The sequence below is a fragment of the Vulpes lagopus genome, chromosome X (genome assembly GCF_018345385.1).
Source record: "Vulpes lagopus strain Blue_001 chromosome X, ASM1834538v1, whole genome shotgun sequence".
NCBI classification, from domain to species: domain Eukaryota; kingdom Metazoa; phylum Chordata; class Mammalia; order Carnivora; family Canidae; genus Vulpes; species Vulpes lagopus.
In genome coordinates this window covers 16,082,023-16,094,818 of record NC_054848.1, presented here as the reverse complement: position 1 = coordinate 16,094,818, position 12,796 = coordinate 16,082,023, and the positions used below count along the sequence as shown (strand labels likewise).

Sequence of the window (12,796 nt, the reverse complement as noted above, 5' to 3'; positions counted from 1 at the left end):
CTATCTTTATCTGTATCCTCAACACTAAGGAATATCTGGCACATAGTAGCTCAGTAACAACTCACTGAATAATAAATGGATCTATTTCTCAAATAGACCTTTCTCTGCTAGCCATTTCCCCAGCTCTTTAATTATTTTCATACTTAGAGGATCATTAGTTTCCTTTATAAATTAGAAAAAAAATAAAAATTATTTTTAGAGCTGAAACTGACCTTCAAGCTCATTCAAGCTGGTGGGTTTCAGACTGTACCTTAGACTCTTAGATGTTCCACAGACCTCTTTCCCACCAGTTCTTCTTCCCTGTAGGGCTATTAAAGGGAATGGGAGGAAAAAATAGGCATATGATGCACATGTTCTTTTAGCAGTTGTAAATAGTGGATTTCTTAAATTCCTTTGAAAAAGGGTTCCAAGGCTACATTTTGGGAGCCATTGATCTAATAGTCCCCTTGCTTATAAAGAAGTGATAACAGACCCAAGAGAATTGTCTTTTCCCAAGGTCACAAAGTTCTTAGTAACAGTGCCAGAACTAAGACTCAGATGATCTTCCTGTCACAGCAGTGCTTTTTGCAAAATTTATAAAAATGGAAAAGTTTGTTAGAATATTATGGACTGGGGATCCCTGGGTGGCGCAGCGGTTTGGCGCCTGCCTTTGGCCCAGGGCGCGATCCTGGAGACCCGGGATCGAATCCCACGTCAGGCTCCCGGTGCATGGAGCCTGCTTCTCCCTCTGCCTGTGTCTCTGCCTCTCTCTCTCTCTGACTATCATAAATAAACAAAAATTAAAAAAAAAAAATAAACATTTAAAAAAAGCAATTTGAATTGCTTCAAATGGTATGAAAATGGTAAATTCTAAGTCTAGGCTTCTTATATAAAAAAAAAAAAAAAAAAAAAAAAGAATATTATGGACTGAAATTCTATTAAGTGTTCACACAAAAACCTATATACAAATGTACAGAGCATCTTTATTTGTAGCAATCCAAAACTGGACACAATCCTGCCCTTTAATAGGTAAATAGATAAACTGTGGTACATCCATGCCATGGAATGCTACTCAACAACTAAAAGGAATGATTTATTGATACATGCAACCTCTTGGATGAATCTCAAAGGAATTTATGCTGAGTAAAAAAAGGTTACATACTTTATAATTATATTTACATAACATTCTTAAAATGACAAAATTGTAGAAATGTAGAATAGATTTGTGATTGCCAGAGGTTAAGAATTGGAGAGGGAAGGAGACAGGTGTAGTTATAAAGGGATAACATGAGATATGCTAGTGGTAATGAACTATTGAGTATCTTTACTGTGGTGGTGGATACAGGAACCTATACATGAGGTAAAATGGCATAGAACTTACACATTGAGTGAACTTACACAATGGGTGCAGTTAAAACTGGAGACATCTGAGTGAGATCAGTGGATTGTATCAATGTCAGTATTCTGGTTGTTATAGTATACTATAGTTTGGTAAAATGTTACCATTGGGGAAAACTGGGTAAAAGGTATACAGGATCTATTTGTATTATTTTTTACCGCTTAGTATAAATCCACAATTATCTTAAAGTAAAAAAGATTAATTTTAAAAATTAAAAATAAAATACAAATACCTCCAAAACTAAAATGTTACTATGTGGATTTATTCTTTAGAGCCAAACTTGGGATGCCACAGTTTTTGAGTCCTGAAGCCCAGAGTCTCTTACGAATGCTTTTCAAACGAAATCCTGCAAACAGATTAGGTAAAGTTTGTAATTAATTTTTTTTTGTATTTTTTCTTTTTGGTTTGTTGGTCTTTGGGGTTTTGGGGTGGGGGGAGGTGGATATTTGTTTTGTTGTGGAATTATGATATATTAGGACAAATATTAAAAGCAAAGGCTTGACGCCTGGGTGGCTCAGCGGTTGAGCACCTGCCTTTGGCCCAGGGTGTGATCCTGGGGTCCCAGGATCAAGTCCCAAATCAGTCTCCTCACAGGGAGCCTGCTTCTCCCTCTGCCTCTGTCTCTGTCTCTGCCTCTGTCTCTGCCTCTCTCTCTCTCTCTCTTTAAAAAAAGCGAAGGCTAAATAAAGTATATATTCGTCCTTGAAGTAAAATTACCATTTAATCAAAAAATTTAAACCATTTTTTGATAGGTGCAGGACCAGATGGAGTTGAGGAAATTAAAAGACATTCATTTTTCTCAACAATAGACTGGAATGTGAGTATACATGAAGATTTGCTTGAATTTTTTTTATAATTAATACATGTCTAAGTCTCTTTTTTTTTCCTCCAGAAACTGTACAGAAGAGAAATTCATCCACCTTTTAAACCTGCAACTGGCAGGCCTGAAGATACGTTCTATTTTGATCCTGAGTTTACTGCAAAAACTCCCAAAGGTAAGGAGAAAATGTGAAAACCTAAATATAACAGTGTGTGTGCGTGTGTATGTGTGTGTATAATACTCCTATCTCCCCTTCATACCATATCCTTCCTGCAGTAACTAGATAATTAGTAAATCCTTTACAGCATTTTATAGCAGTCAAGTTCCTTGTTAAATCTTTTAGCAAATTAGGTTATGCCTTAAACTTTGATACTAGTTATATGAAAAAAAAAAATCTTTGGTTGTGTGTTGATTTACCTGTAGCTATTTTTACATGAAATAATCTTTAGTATAGATAGTACTCTTTAAAACTCTAATATTAGTTAGTATTTTGGAAGTACTTGTTTAGTTCAATTCCAAAACATAACTTAAACTTTATATGAGGTATGACCATCTCAAAATGATTTATATCCTGTGTCATGCTTTATTCTAAAATTACATAAACATTGACTGTTATAGAGAAATTATCTTTGAAATGGTAATATGTGTTTCATTAAGTTAGTGTTTGCATGCATGTAATGGTGTGCTCTGCACTCTAATACCCTGTTGTTTAAGTGTACTAGACCCCAGGTTTATCACTGACAAATAAATAAAAAGTATATTTGTATATATTTTTATTAGACAGTCTTAGAAATTAGGATTAATACATGAACAAAATTTCATCAAATATATAAACAGTGAAATGGTGATATATGGTAATGTTTTGCTTTACTTTCTCATTACAATTTGGCCTGATAGAGGAAAAATTTCAGAAAAGAGCAGTTCTATATTGTATTCTTCCCAGATTGGTTCTCTTAACAGTGGTCTTCAGTATAATACTGTTACATTGAATTAAAATGCACTAAACAGTATTTATTGCTGAGAATATCAAGCTGATGTTAAAAAAGAACTTTGTATGGAGTTGATATTTAAATATATTTGCCTGTATGGTTTTTGCTTTCCCTTAGCCTTTATTGCATGATTATAAATATTAGTATGCTTAATTGTGTGTTTATATTTATGAATTATACATTTGTTATGCATGCTTTTATTGTTTTTATAGTGAATATTATATTTTAAAAACATTTTTCTGTTTTTGTTACTGCTAGTAGATTCCACATAAACAATTTGAGTAACAATATATGTCATGTCATAAAACATATTTTAAGGACTGCATACCATGATTGTCTTAGAAATTATTTTCGTTCCTTATATATATAAATATAGTAAATTTTAACATGTAGTTTAGATTTCCAGATTCTGATATTGTATATTGAGGCCATCAGACTAAATTCCTTTCTCCTAAATTATCTGTGGATGAACCCTGTATCTCCCTCTCACCAGGATCCATAGCATTTTTAGGTTATCATTTAAGGTTGCACCATCTAATATGGTAGCCAATAGTCACATGGGGTTATTTCAATTTAAATTAATTAAAATTTAAAATTTTGTTTCTCAGTCACACTAACCACATTTCAAATGGTTAGGAACTGCATATGGCTACTGGCTACCATATTGAACAACACAGATAAAGAAAATTTCTATCACTACAGGAAATTCCATGAGACCGTGCTAATTTAGAATAACATTAGCCTAGTAATTTTCATCGATTTATTATATTCTTCAATGAATTAGCTATTTTCTGGGCTCAGAGGAACTTGGATGTTAGAGTTGTGATGCCAATAAGCCATCAGGACAGAGCTGATTGAGTGTTACTGAGTTATCCTGGAAGCCCTGGATGCCTAAAAAGTGGAATTCCAGAATAAGAGAAAGGTCATACTGTCAACAGTTCTTCTTCCCTTAACTTACCATTCAGAGTATTACCTTCTTAGTAATGTATTATTCTTTTCAGATTCACCTGGCATTCCACCTAGTGCTAATGCGCATCAGCTTTTTCGGGGGTTTAGTTTTGTTGCTATCACCTCAGATGATGAAAGCCAAGCTATGCAGACAGTTGGTGTGCATTCAATCGTGCAGGTGAGTGAATGTCTAAGTAATTTAAAGTTTGAAATGTTGTAAGATATGATTCACTGTGTGAATAATTAGATTAGATTTGATCTGATGATTTTAAGTGAGCAGCTTAAAACACATTTTATATCATTGACTTACTCTTAGAAATTCCTTTCATATGCCTTTAAAAAGATAGGGTACCTGGGTGGCTCAGTTGGTTAAGTGGCCAACTCTTGATTTCTGCTCAAGTCATGATCTCAGTGTCATGAGATCAGGCCCAAGGCCAGCCCCACTACTTGGTGGGAAGTCAGCTTGACATTCTCCCTCTGCCCCAGTGTGTGCACGTGCTCATGCTCAATACCTCTCTCTCTCTCTCTCTCCCTCTTTCTCTCTCTCATAAATCAATCAATCCATCTATCTATCTTTTTTTTAAAGATTTTATTTATTTATTTATTTATTCATGATAGAGAGAGAGAGGCAGAGACACAGGCAGAAGGAGAAGCAGGCTCCATGCAGGGAACTCGACGCGGGACTCGATCCCAGGACTCCAGGATCGCGCCCTGGGCCAAAGGCAGGCACTAAACTGCTGAGCTACTCAGGGATCCCCCTATCTATATATCTTAAGGGAAAAAAGATTGCATGCACCAGAGTCCTGGATACTGATCTAACTTGAAAGGGGAATTCTAAGAGAGTTGAAATACATATCACCATCTTGTCTCTACACTCTCCTATACCTCAAAATGTTTATCAGGCCTAATTTGTTTCATCTTCTGCCTCTGTCAGGTCAGCCTTGATGAACTAAGATCTCCTGGTTCCCTGATGGCTTGGAACAGGGCTCAGCAGATTTGTTCTGTAAGGGCCAGTTAATAAATATTTGAGGCTTTGTAGGCTATATGATCTCTGTTACGACTACTCAACTCTGACAGTGTAGCATAAAAGCAGCCTTGGACTGTAGCTAAATGAATGAGTGTGGCTGTGTGCCAATAAAACTTTATTTATAAAAACTAGTATTAAAACAGATTTGGTCCATAGGCTATACAGTTCGCCAACTTCTGCCATAGAAATGCATAAGAAATAAAAGTGAACTTCAGCCTTATATTTTCCAAGTTTTGTGTCCTTGTTCTTTTGGAGTCCCTGCTGCTATTTAATAGAAATGGTTATAGATACTACCTTAGGATGTCCCCCACCCCATTATCCCATCTGTGTATCAGAGTTGGAGAATGAGGTAAAAGCCACAGAAGCAGGTTTCCAGATGTCTGTATGCCTGTAACACGAGACTGAACTAGTAAATGTTATTAGAGGAACACAAGTAGTACAAACCATTAGATGTATTTCTTCCCATCCTAGTATCATGGAAAGATAAATTTAATTCATCTTCTGAATTACAGAGGGAACTAGATATATCTTTTGAAGCACTGATTGTTTTTAGGGTACTAATTAGTGCTTGGATTTGCTTAATGATGAATTTGCTTGAAGATGAAGTTGCTTTTGCTCTCAAGTTTTCTTCGCAAGTTAGTCATCTTGCTTTCCACTTTCTAGAAAACCAATTTAAACACTAGTTTTTAAATAAATTTCATGGTTAAAGTAGTTTGTTCCTTTTACTATAGCAAGCATGTGATGTATGGCAGGTTTTTAAGTTATAACTTCTGTACCTAACATAGAAATCACAAACATATATTCTACGGAATTCAAATTTTAACCGATACAGTTTGTAGACATTGGTAGGCAGGAGGTGGGTCTCCTTTCAGTATCGCCAAGGACAGCACAACTTCCCTCAGCCTGCTTATGAAACTACTAATTTACTAGGCATCATCCTACCATATGTTATCAGTCCTTAACCTATTAATAGCTTCTCTAGCAGAAATGTATTGAAGCTTTGACTTGAGAGTGGAAATGGAGGGCATGGCTACTGATAATCCACAATGACGATAATAGGTGTCACCTTCAAATATGTTATTTTTATTTAATCCTCACCATTACCCTCTAAGAAAACATAGTTTAGGGTTGCGCAGTCTGCAAGAGGAGCATCTGAGACAAGAATCCCGATGTTCTAACTCTGAATCCTCCTAAATCTTTTCTTCTATACCAGAGACTTTAAACTTCTCCCTAGGGATCCCTGGGTGGCGCAGCGGTTTGGCGCCTGCCTTTGGCCCAGGGCACGATCCTGGAGACCTGGGATCGAATCCCACGTCGGGCTCCCGGTGCATGGAGCCTGCTTCTCCCTCTGCCTGTGTCTCTGCCTCTCTCTCTCTCTCTCTGTGTGTGACTATCAAAAATAAATAAAAATTAAAAACCAAAACAAAACAAAACAAAATAAATAAATAAACTTCTCCCTATTTGCAAAAGTACTTTAAAAGACCTAGCATCAGTTGGGGAGTGCAATAGGGCTCAGTCACAGGCAACCCCTTACCAAGTAACTCTGCATTTTCTGTTTTACATATTCAAATTTTTTAGCATAAGCTTTTTCTTAAAAGCCTATTTCTTGCTGTACATTTTATGGCAGACATTCTAAAATACACAGTTGTGGGGATGCATGGGTGGCTCAGTCGGTTGAGCATCTACCTTTGGCTCAATGCATGACCCTGGAGTCCTGGGATCGAGCCATACGTCGATCAGGGAGCAGGGAGCCTGCTTTTCCCTCTGCCTTTCTTTCTTTCTCTCTTTCTTTCTGTGTCTCCCTTGAATAAATATAAACTATTTAAAATAAATAAAATACACAGTTGTGGAAAAATAAATGCTGTAAAGATTCATTTTTAATTTTTGCTTATGTTCCTTTATATTGTTAATATCAACAATGCATAATGAGTAACATATTCCTCTATTATGAATTATACCATTGTCATTACAAAACTCTTTGTCAATTTATAATTGTGTTTGTAGCAGTTGCACAGAAACAGCATTCAGTTTACTGATGGATATGAAGTAAAAGAAGATATTGGAGTTGGCTCCTACTCTGTTTGCAAGAGATGCATACATAAAGCTACAAACATGGAGTTTGCAGTGAAGGTAAATATTTTTAGATTTAAAATTCAACTCTGGGGTGCCTGGGTGGCTCTGTTGGTTGAACATCTGACTCTTAGCTCAGGTCTTGAACTCAGGGTCATGAGTTCAAGCCCCATGCTGGGCTCTATAGTACCTAAGGTCCTCTATGCCCAGCATGGAACCTACGTTTTAAAAATTAAGAATAAATTAAAAAATAAAATACAGCTCTAACAGTTGTTATTCACACATGTCAGTACAAGTTAAAATTAAATTTTTCTTTGGCAAATGTGCCTTTCATTTTTTTAAAAAGGTAAATTTAAATATCTGCCTAGCAACCTTCAGGAATCTCAATTTGGAACCATTGATTCACCTGTAAACTAAAGGCAGGTAGCGTACCTTTGGTTTGCTCAAGGCAGTAGTACATCTGACTTGATTTTTAATAGCATCTTCTTACTCTAAAAAGTAATATGGGGGCATTTTGTGGTCTTGAGTGTCAGGGACTTCCTCAAGATTGTATGCCAGATTTTATGTGTTTACATTTTTCTGGCAAAAATGTTCATATTGTCCTTCACATATAAAAGGATCTGTGAACTGATAAAAGGAAAAGACCACTGTTACAAAATATATTATCATTAGCTGTTTTAATTTCATTGTTTCATTCATTGTTTTAATTTCATTCAAGACAATAAGAATTTTTGAAGCCAAATCATATGGCTCTATGATAAAGTTTGAATTACAGACCTGTAGCTGTAAGTGAAAAAATACTACATTCAAGTCTCTGCCTTTTCACTTCTTGGGATGGTAGTCACTGCTCTCCCAATACAAGCAATTTAAGTAATGTCTAAGGCTCTTAATTTATTTTGGACCTTAGAACTGGTCTGTAAGTGTGGGTAGCTCATGTTTACTTACTAGGAGAGAGGCATTAATTGTTTTTGCTTCTGTATATCCATCCGTCTTTCTAGATATAATATGATTTCACTGTGCAAAAATAAAAATAAATGTGTTTTATATATGCATAGCAAATATCTATGAAAGACACATACATACACAAAAAATTGTTATTACTATTCTAAACTTGGATGTAATTGCTTTAAAAATCATCAGTGTCCAGCTTTCTGTCAGATATAAGGATAAACCATAGAAATGCATGTTAATTTGCTCTTCTCCTACTCATTGCTCTTAGTGAAATCTGGGGTACATAGGAATTTTCAGATTGCTTACGAGAAAGGAGAGAAGGTGAGTAATGCACATGATGGGCAGTTTAAGGATGTGTCTTGCCTCCATAAACACATCAGAAAAAGAGCAGAAATACCCTGAGGTCCCCTTTGAATTACAGAAACCAGGAACAGTATACCAAAACCTCAAGAATATCTTCAAGCTATTTGTGGATTCTTGTGACTTAAATTAGATTCATAAAATCAATCCCAGCACAGCTTCATTCTGCTGAAATTACCACAAATCTAAGATCTACAAACACAAGTATGTGATATAAGCTCTGCTCAGATTAGCAGATCAAAGAAAATGTTGCTAGGAGTAACACCTCCCAGTGTGTTCTGGTTTTCAAAAGTCTAGTCCCAGATCATCTCCCTTGAATTAGGATGTCTATTCCATATACCTTTCCTCTTAATCAATCTATTTGCCTAATTCCACACTGTCATTTGCATTTGATTACAGTGTACACCTATGTTTGTATTCCCTGTTCTCCACATACAGAACTGTTTTACAACTAAATCCATTTCAGATAACAGATTTGATTCATACTTTGAGTTGCAAGCTTTTTCCTAGATTGCTGGAGCATTTGAGTATTTGTTGTGTACATTAATTACTAAGCTTTTTTAAAATTGAAAATATAAAGGTCACAAAATTTGTTTGAGACTACCTTCTGGACAAAAGAAAGCTGAACTTGTCCTTTTAAAAATATAATATCACTTTAACAGATTAAAACATTAAGAGATGTATTTTTAAGAAGCAGCTGACCTAAAAGGGTTGAAAAGCTACATTAGTATTTTATTTTATTTTTAAAGATTTATTTATTTATTTATGAGAGAGAGAGAGAGAGAGAGAGAGAGAGAGACACAGGCAGAGGGAGAAGCAGGCTCCATGCCGGGAGCCCGACGCGGGACTCGATCCTGGGACTCCAGGATCGCGCCCTGGGCCAAAGGCAGGCGCCAAACCGCTGAGCCACCCAGGGATCCCCTACATTAGAATTTTAAAGGGCTTTATCATAATAATTAAACTTAACTCTAGCCAAGTTAAACTCTAGGTGTGGTTTCTCTGCTTAGCTTTCTGCCTAGCTTCAAAAATAAGCTTTTCTACTTAACTGTTAATTAATTTTTTATAAGTAGCTTACAACTAATGGGTTATTCCATTGAAGCATTTTATTAAAGGAAATAAAGTTAATTCAATAAACAGATGCTAGTGGCAGTATTATAGATACATCTTGTTCTTAATTATATGTATTGATAAGGGTTAGAAGTTGACTGAGTTTCCAAGGTTTTAAGACATTCGGGGATGGAAGAAAAACACCTTTTCTTGGGGCTTTTGAGTGTTTAGTAAGTCCTAAACTTAGACTGGCTTTCAAATTTTGATTAAACAGTCTGGCCAGGTACTAGAATAAAACTGGTTGGTAAATGGTTCATATGTCCAGTATTTATGTACGATAATACCTAAGGTCTGTAGCTGTGAATACTTAAGGTTCGTGACCTTAATAGTTCATGAGATTTTATTATAAATATTTGCCTTTTAGATTATTGATAAAAGCAAAAGAGATCCAACAGAAGAAATTGAAATTCTTCTTCGTTATGGACAGCATCCAAACATCATTACTCTAAAGGATGTAAGTAGTAGATTCTTGAACTCCAGTAATTTGAGTCACTTGTCCAGCTCACATATGGAATGTTTTCAAATATCATGTGATAGACCAAGAACTTGATAATACTAAGTTTTTAAAAAATTGACTAAGGACAACATGTATAGCATAATTTCAGTTCTAAAGATAAACATGTTTAATTTTTGTACTTTTGCTTTAAGAAGAAAAGCATTGCTGACATTATTGCTTTTAATATCTATATTTATTGGAACATTTGGATAGTGATTAGTATTAGGGATTGACTAGTCTCATGCTCCATGTTCTCCCCAGACTGTCTTCCATAGTACTGCCAGAGAGAGCAAACACTTGGATATAACCACGTTACTCCTCTGCCTACAGTTCATACCGTGCTTCACCTCCAGTCTGTCTTCCTCTGTCTGCAGTGGTTTTCACACTTCCTCTCATACCCCATGCTCCAACCATGGTGCATGTATATGCAACCATGTACATACACATCTTTAAACTTTCCTCCTTTTCTCATGCTGCTCTTTGAATTTATGATTTCCTCAATCAACAATACCACTTCCCTTCTTTGCCTGGCCAACTACCATACATCTAGAACTTTGCTAAAACATTACTCCCTCCAGGAAGCCTGTCCTGCCCATCACCACACCCCAGACAAGTGAGGTATCTTTTCCTTGCTACCTGTGGTTTTTATCATAACAGAGCTGTTGGCAAAGGGTGTGAACTCCCCAGACAGTATTAAATCTTCTCTTGCTGATGGTGCTCACATAGGCTCAAAGGCCGTATCAGAGTTGTAGACCTGATATGTCATGTGGCCAACTAAGCCAGAGGACTTCTAAGATACTTTTTGCCTTTCACCTCTGAGATTTTGTGAATTCCAAAGTTTAATCTCCCTTCTTACTAACCCAAACTCCCAGTTTCCTCAGATTAATTTATCACTGCATTGTTAGGAGAATGTTAGCTTGGTTCCATTACATGTGAAGCTGTGTAACTTAAGTGACTCTTTGATATAACCTCCAAGAATCCAACTAAGAAAATCAAAAAGGAGGTGTAGAAAATACTTTCTCTCATCCTTGCCTTAGAAATTCCCTAAGCTGTCACTGTTTTTACATCTTTCCTCCTTCCTTCATTTCAAATTCTAAAGTCTCTAAAATTCTGCTACTTTTATTACAGCATCTCCAACATTTTTTTAAACTCTTGTTTCTATGTCTGTTTCTACTAGAATAAAAACATTGAGGATGGGTACCTTGTTTTCTCCATTTTAGGGGCCCCAGCACATGGTACCTCTTATAGAGCTAAATAAAAGTGTTCAGTAACCCTGTGGTGAGGGAGAATAAAAGGAACTGAAGTTTAATAAAGGGGTTATTTCAGTTTGGGATTGCCTGGAATACAACTCCAAAATTACAATGAGCTTTCTATTTCTACGTTAGGAGTAAACTGATATACTTCTGTGGAGTTAGGTGGAATTTCTTTTCACTACTTAATCTTCCTACTTAATTCTTGCCACAACTTGTCTTTGAGTATAATCAAAACCAGAATAATTCATTGTACTGTGTATGTAAATAAAAAGTTCTGCAATTGTAGAAGTTCCAGGAAAATACAGACATGTGTCTTTATTCTAGTCCCTGCTGTCATCGGTAGATAGAAAGATCAAGAGAAACAAACCCTGAGAGCAAAAGTTCAGTGCTTCTTCATATACACTGCCCATAGTTACTTTGATTGCCATCACTTACGTTTCATAGAAGGAAATTACAGTTTATTTTTCTGACATTCAATCTAATCAATTCCTATTTTAATATTCTTGTATTTATAAAATTGTTTATAAATTTTATGCCTTCTATTGACTGTGATCAGCAAAATTTTCCTTGACTATAAAATGAATTTTAATTTCTCTTGAATATGCTAAACTTTGTTCTGAGCTTCAAATAATTTTTTACATTTTGATCTTGAATTTTACAGGTATATGACGATGGAAAATACGTGTATGTAGTGACAGAACTTATGAAAGGGGGTGAATTGCTGGATAAAATTCTTAGACAGAAATTTTTCTCTGAAAGAGAGGCCAGTGCTGTCCTGTTTACTATAACCAAAACTGTTGAATATCTTCATGCACAAGGGGTAAGTCTTTCCAACATTTTATATATACGTGTACCCACACAAACACACACACACATACATACACATACACCTTAACCTTTTAATTAACCTTTTCTTTCTTAATGTTTGGAATAAAATTATAAAGGTAGAAATTACTTTATGCATTGATGGAAAATAACTATTATTAGCTTAATTATTCTGCTGTTCTTCCTCTAAATAAACTTCTCCCACTGAACTTGAAGTGATACTTTGAAATCCTAACTTGTTTATATTAAATTCTTAGGCTTCCTAAGAAAAAGTAAGTGAGGTCTTCTGACCTAGAAGACCTATCACTGTTTTTGCTAGGCCACTCTGTACTCTTGAGAACTGGGTCTGTTGCAAGTTTAGAAGCAGAACCAAAGAATCATGGGTTATATTCAGTTATAAAAGGAAATTAAGGGCTTATTTCTTAAGGAGTTTATTTTCAATACATTATTCTCATTCTGTTTGTGTTTGCTCCTAGACGCTAACAAGTGGAATGTGTTAATTTCATCCTACAGCTTCTTGACTTCTAGCTGGTCAAGATTTGCCTAGTAACTAGCTCAAAATTCATGTGACT

General features: G+C 35.6%; 1 protein-coding gene across 8 annotated transcripts in view; it reads left to right on the top strand.

The window, feature by feature from the left end:
- RPS6KA3 (ribosomal protein S6 kinase A3) overlaps positions 1–12,796 on the top strand; it is a 112,513-nt gene that overhangs the window by 81,515 nt on the left and 18,202 nt on the right. For all 8 annotated transcript variants that reach the window (XM_041740878.1, XM_041740880.1, XM_041740879.1 and 5 more), the window contains 7 exons: positions 1,651–1,739; positions 2,131–2,195; positions 2,271–2,373; positions 4,189–4,313; positions 7,167–7,292; positions 10,015–10,104; positions 12,061–12,219. In XM_041740878.1, coding sequence (XP_041596812.1) covers positions 1,651–1,739; positions 2,131–2,195; positions 2,271–2,373; positions 4,189–4,313; positions 7,167–7,292; positions 10,015–10,104; positions 12,061–12,219 — 757 coding nt within the window. The remainder of the gene's footprint in view (positions 1–1,650; positions 1,740–2,130; positions 2,196–2,270; positions 2,374–4,188; positions 4,314–7,166; positions 7,293–10,014; positions 10,105–12,060; positions 12,220–12,796) is intronic.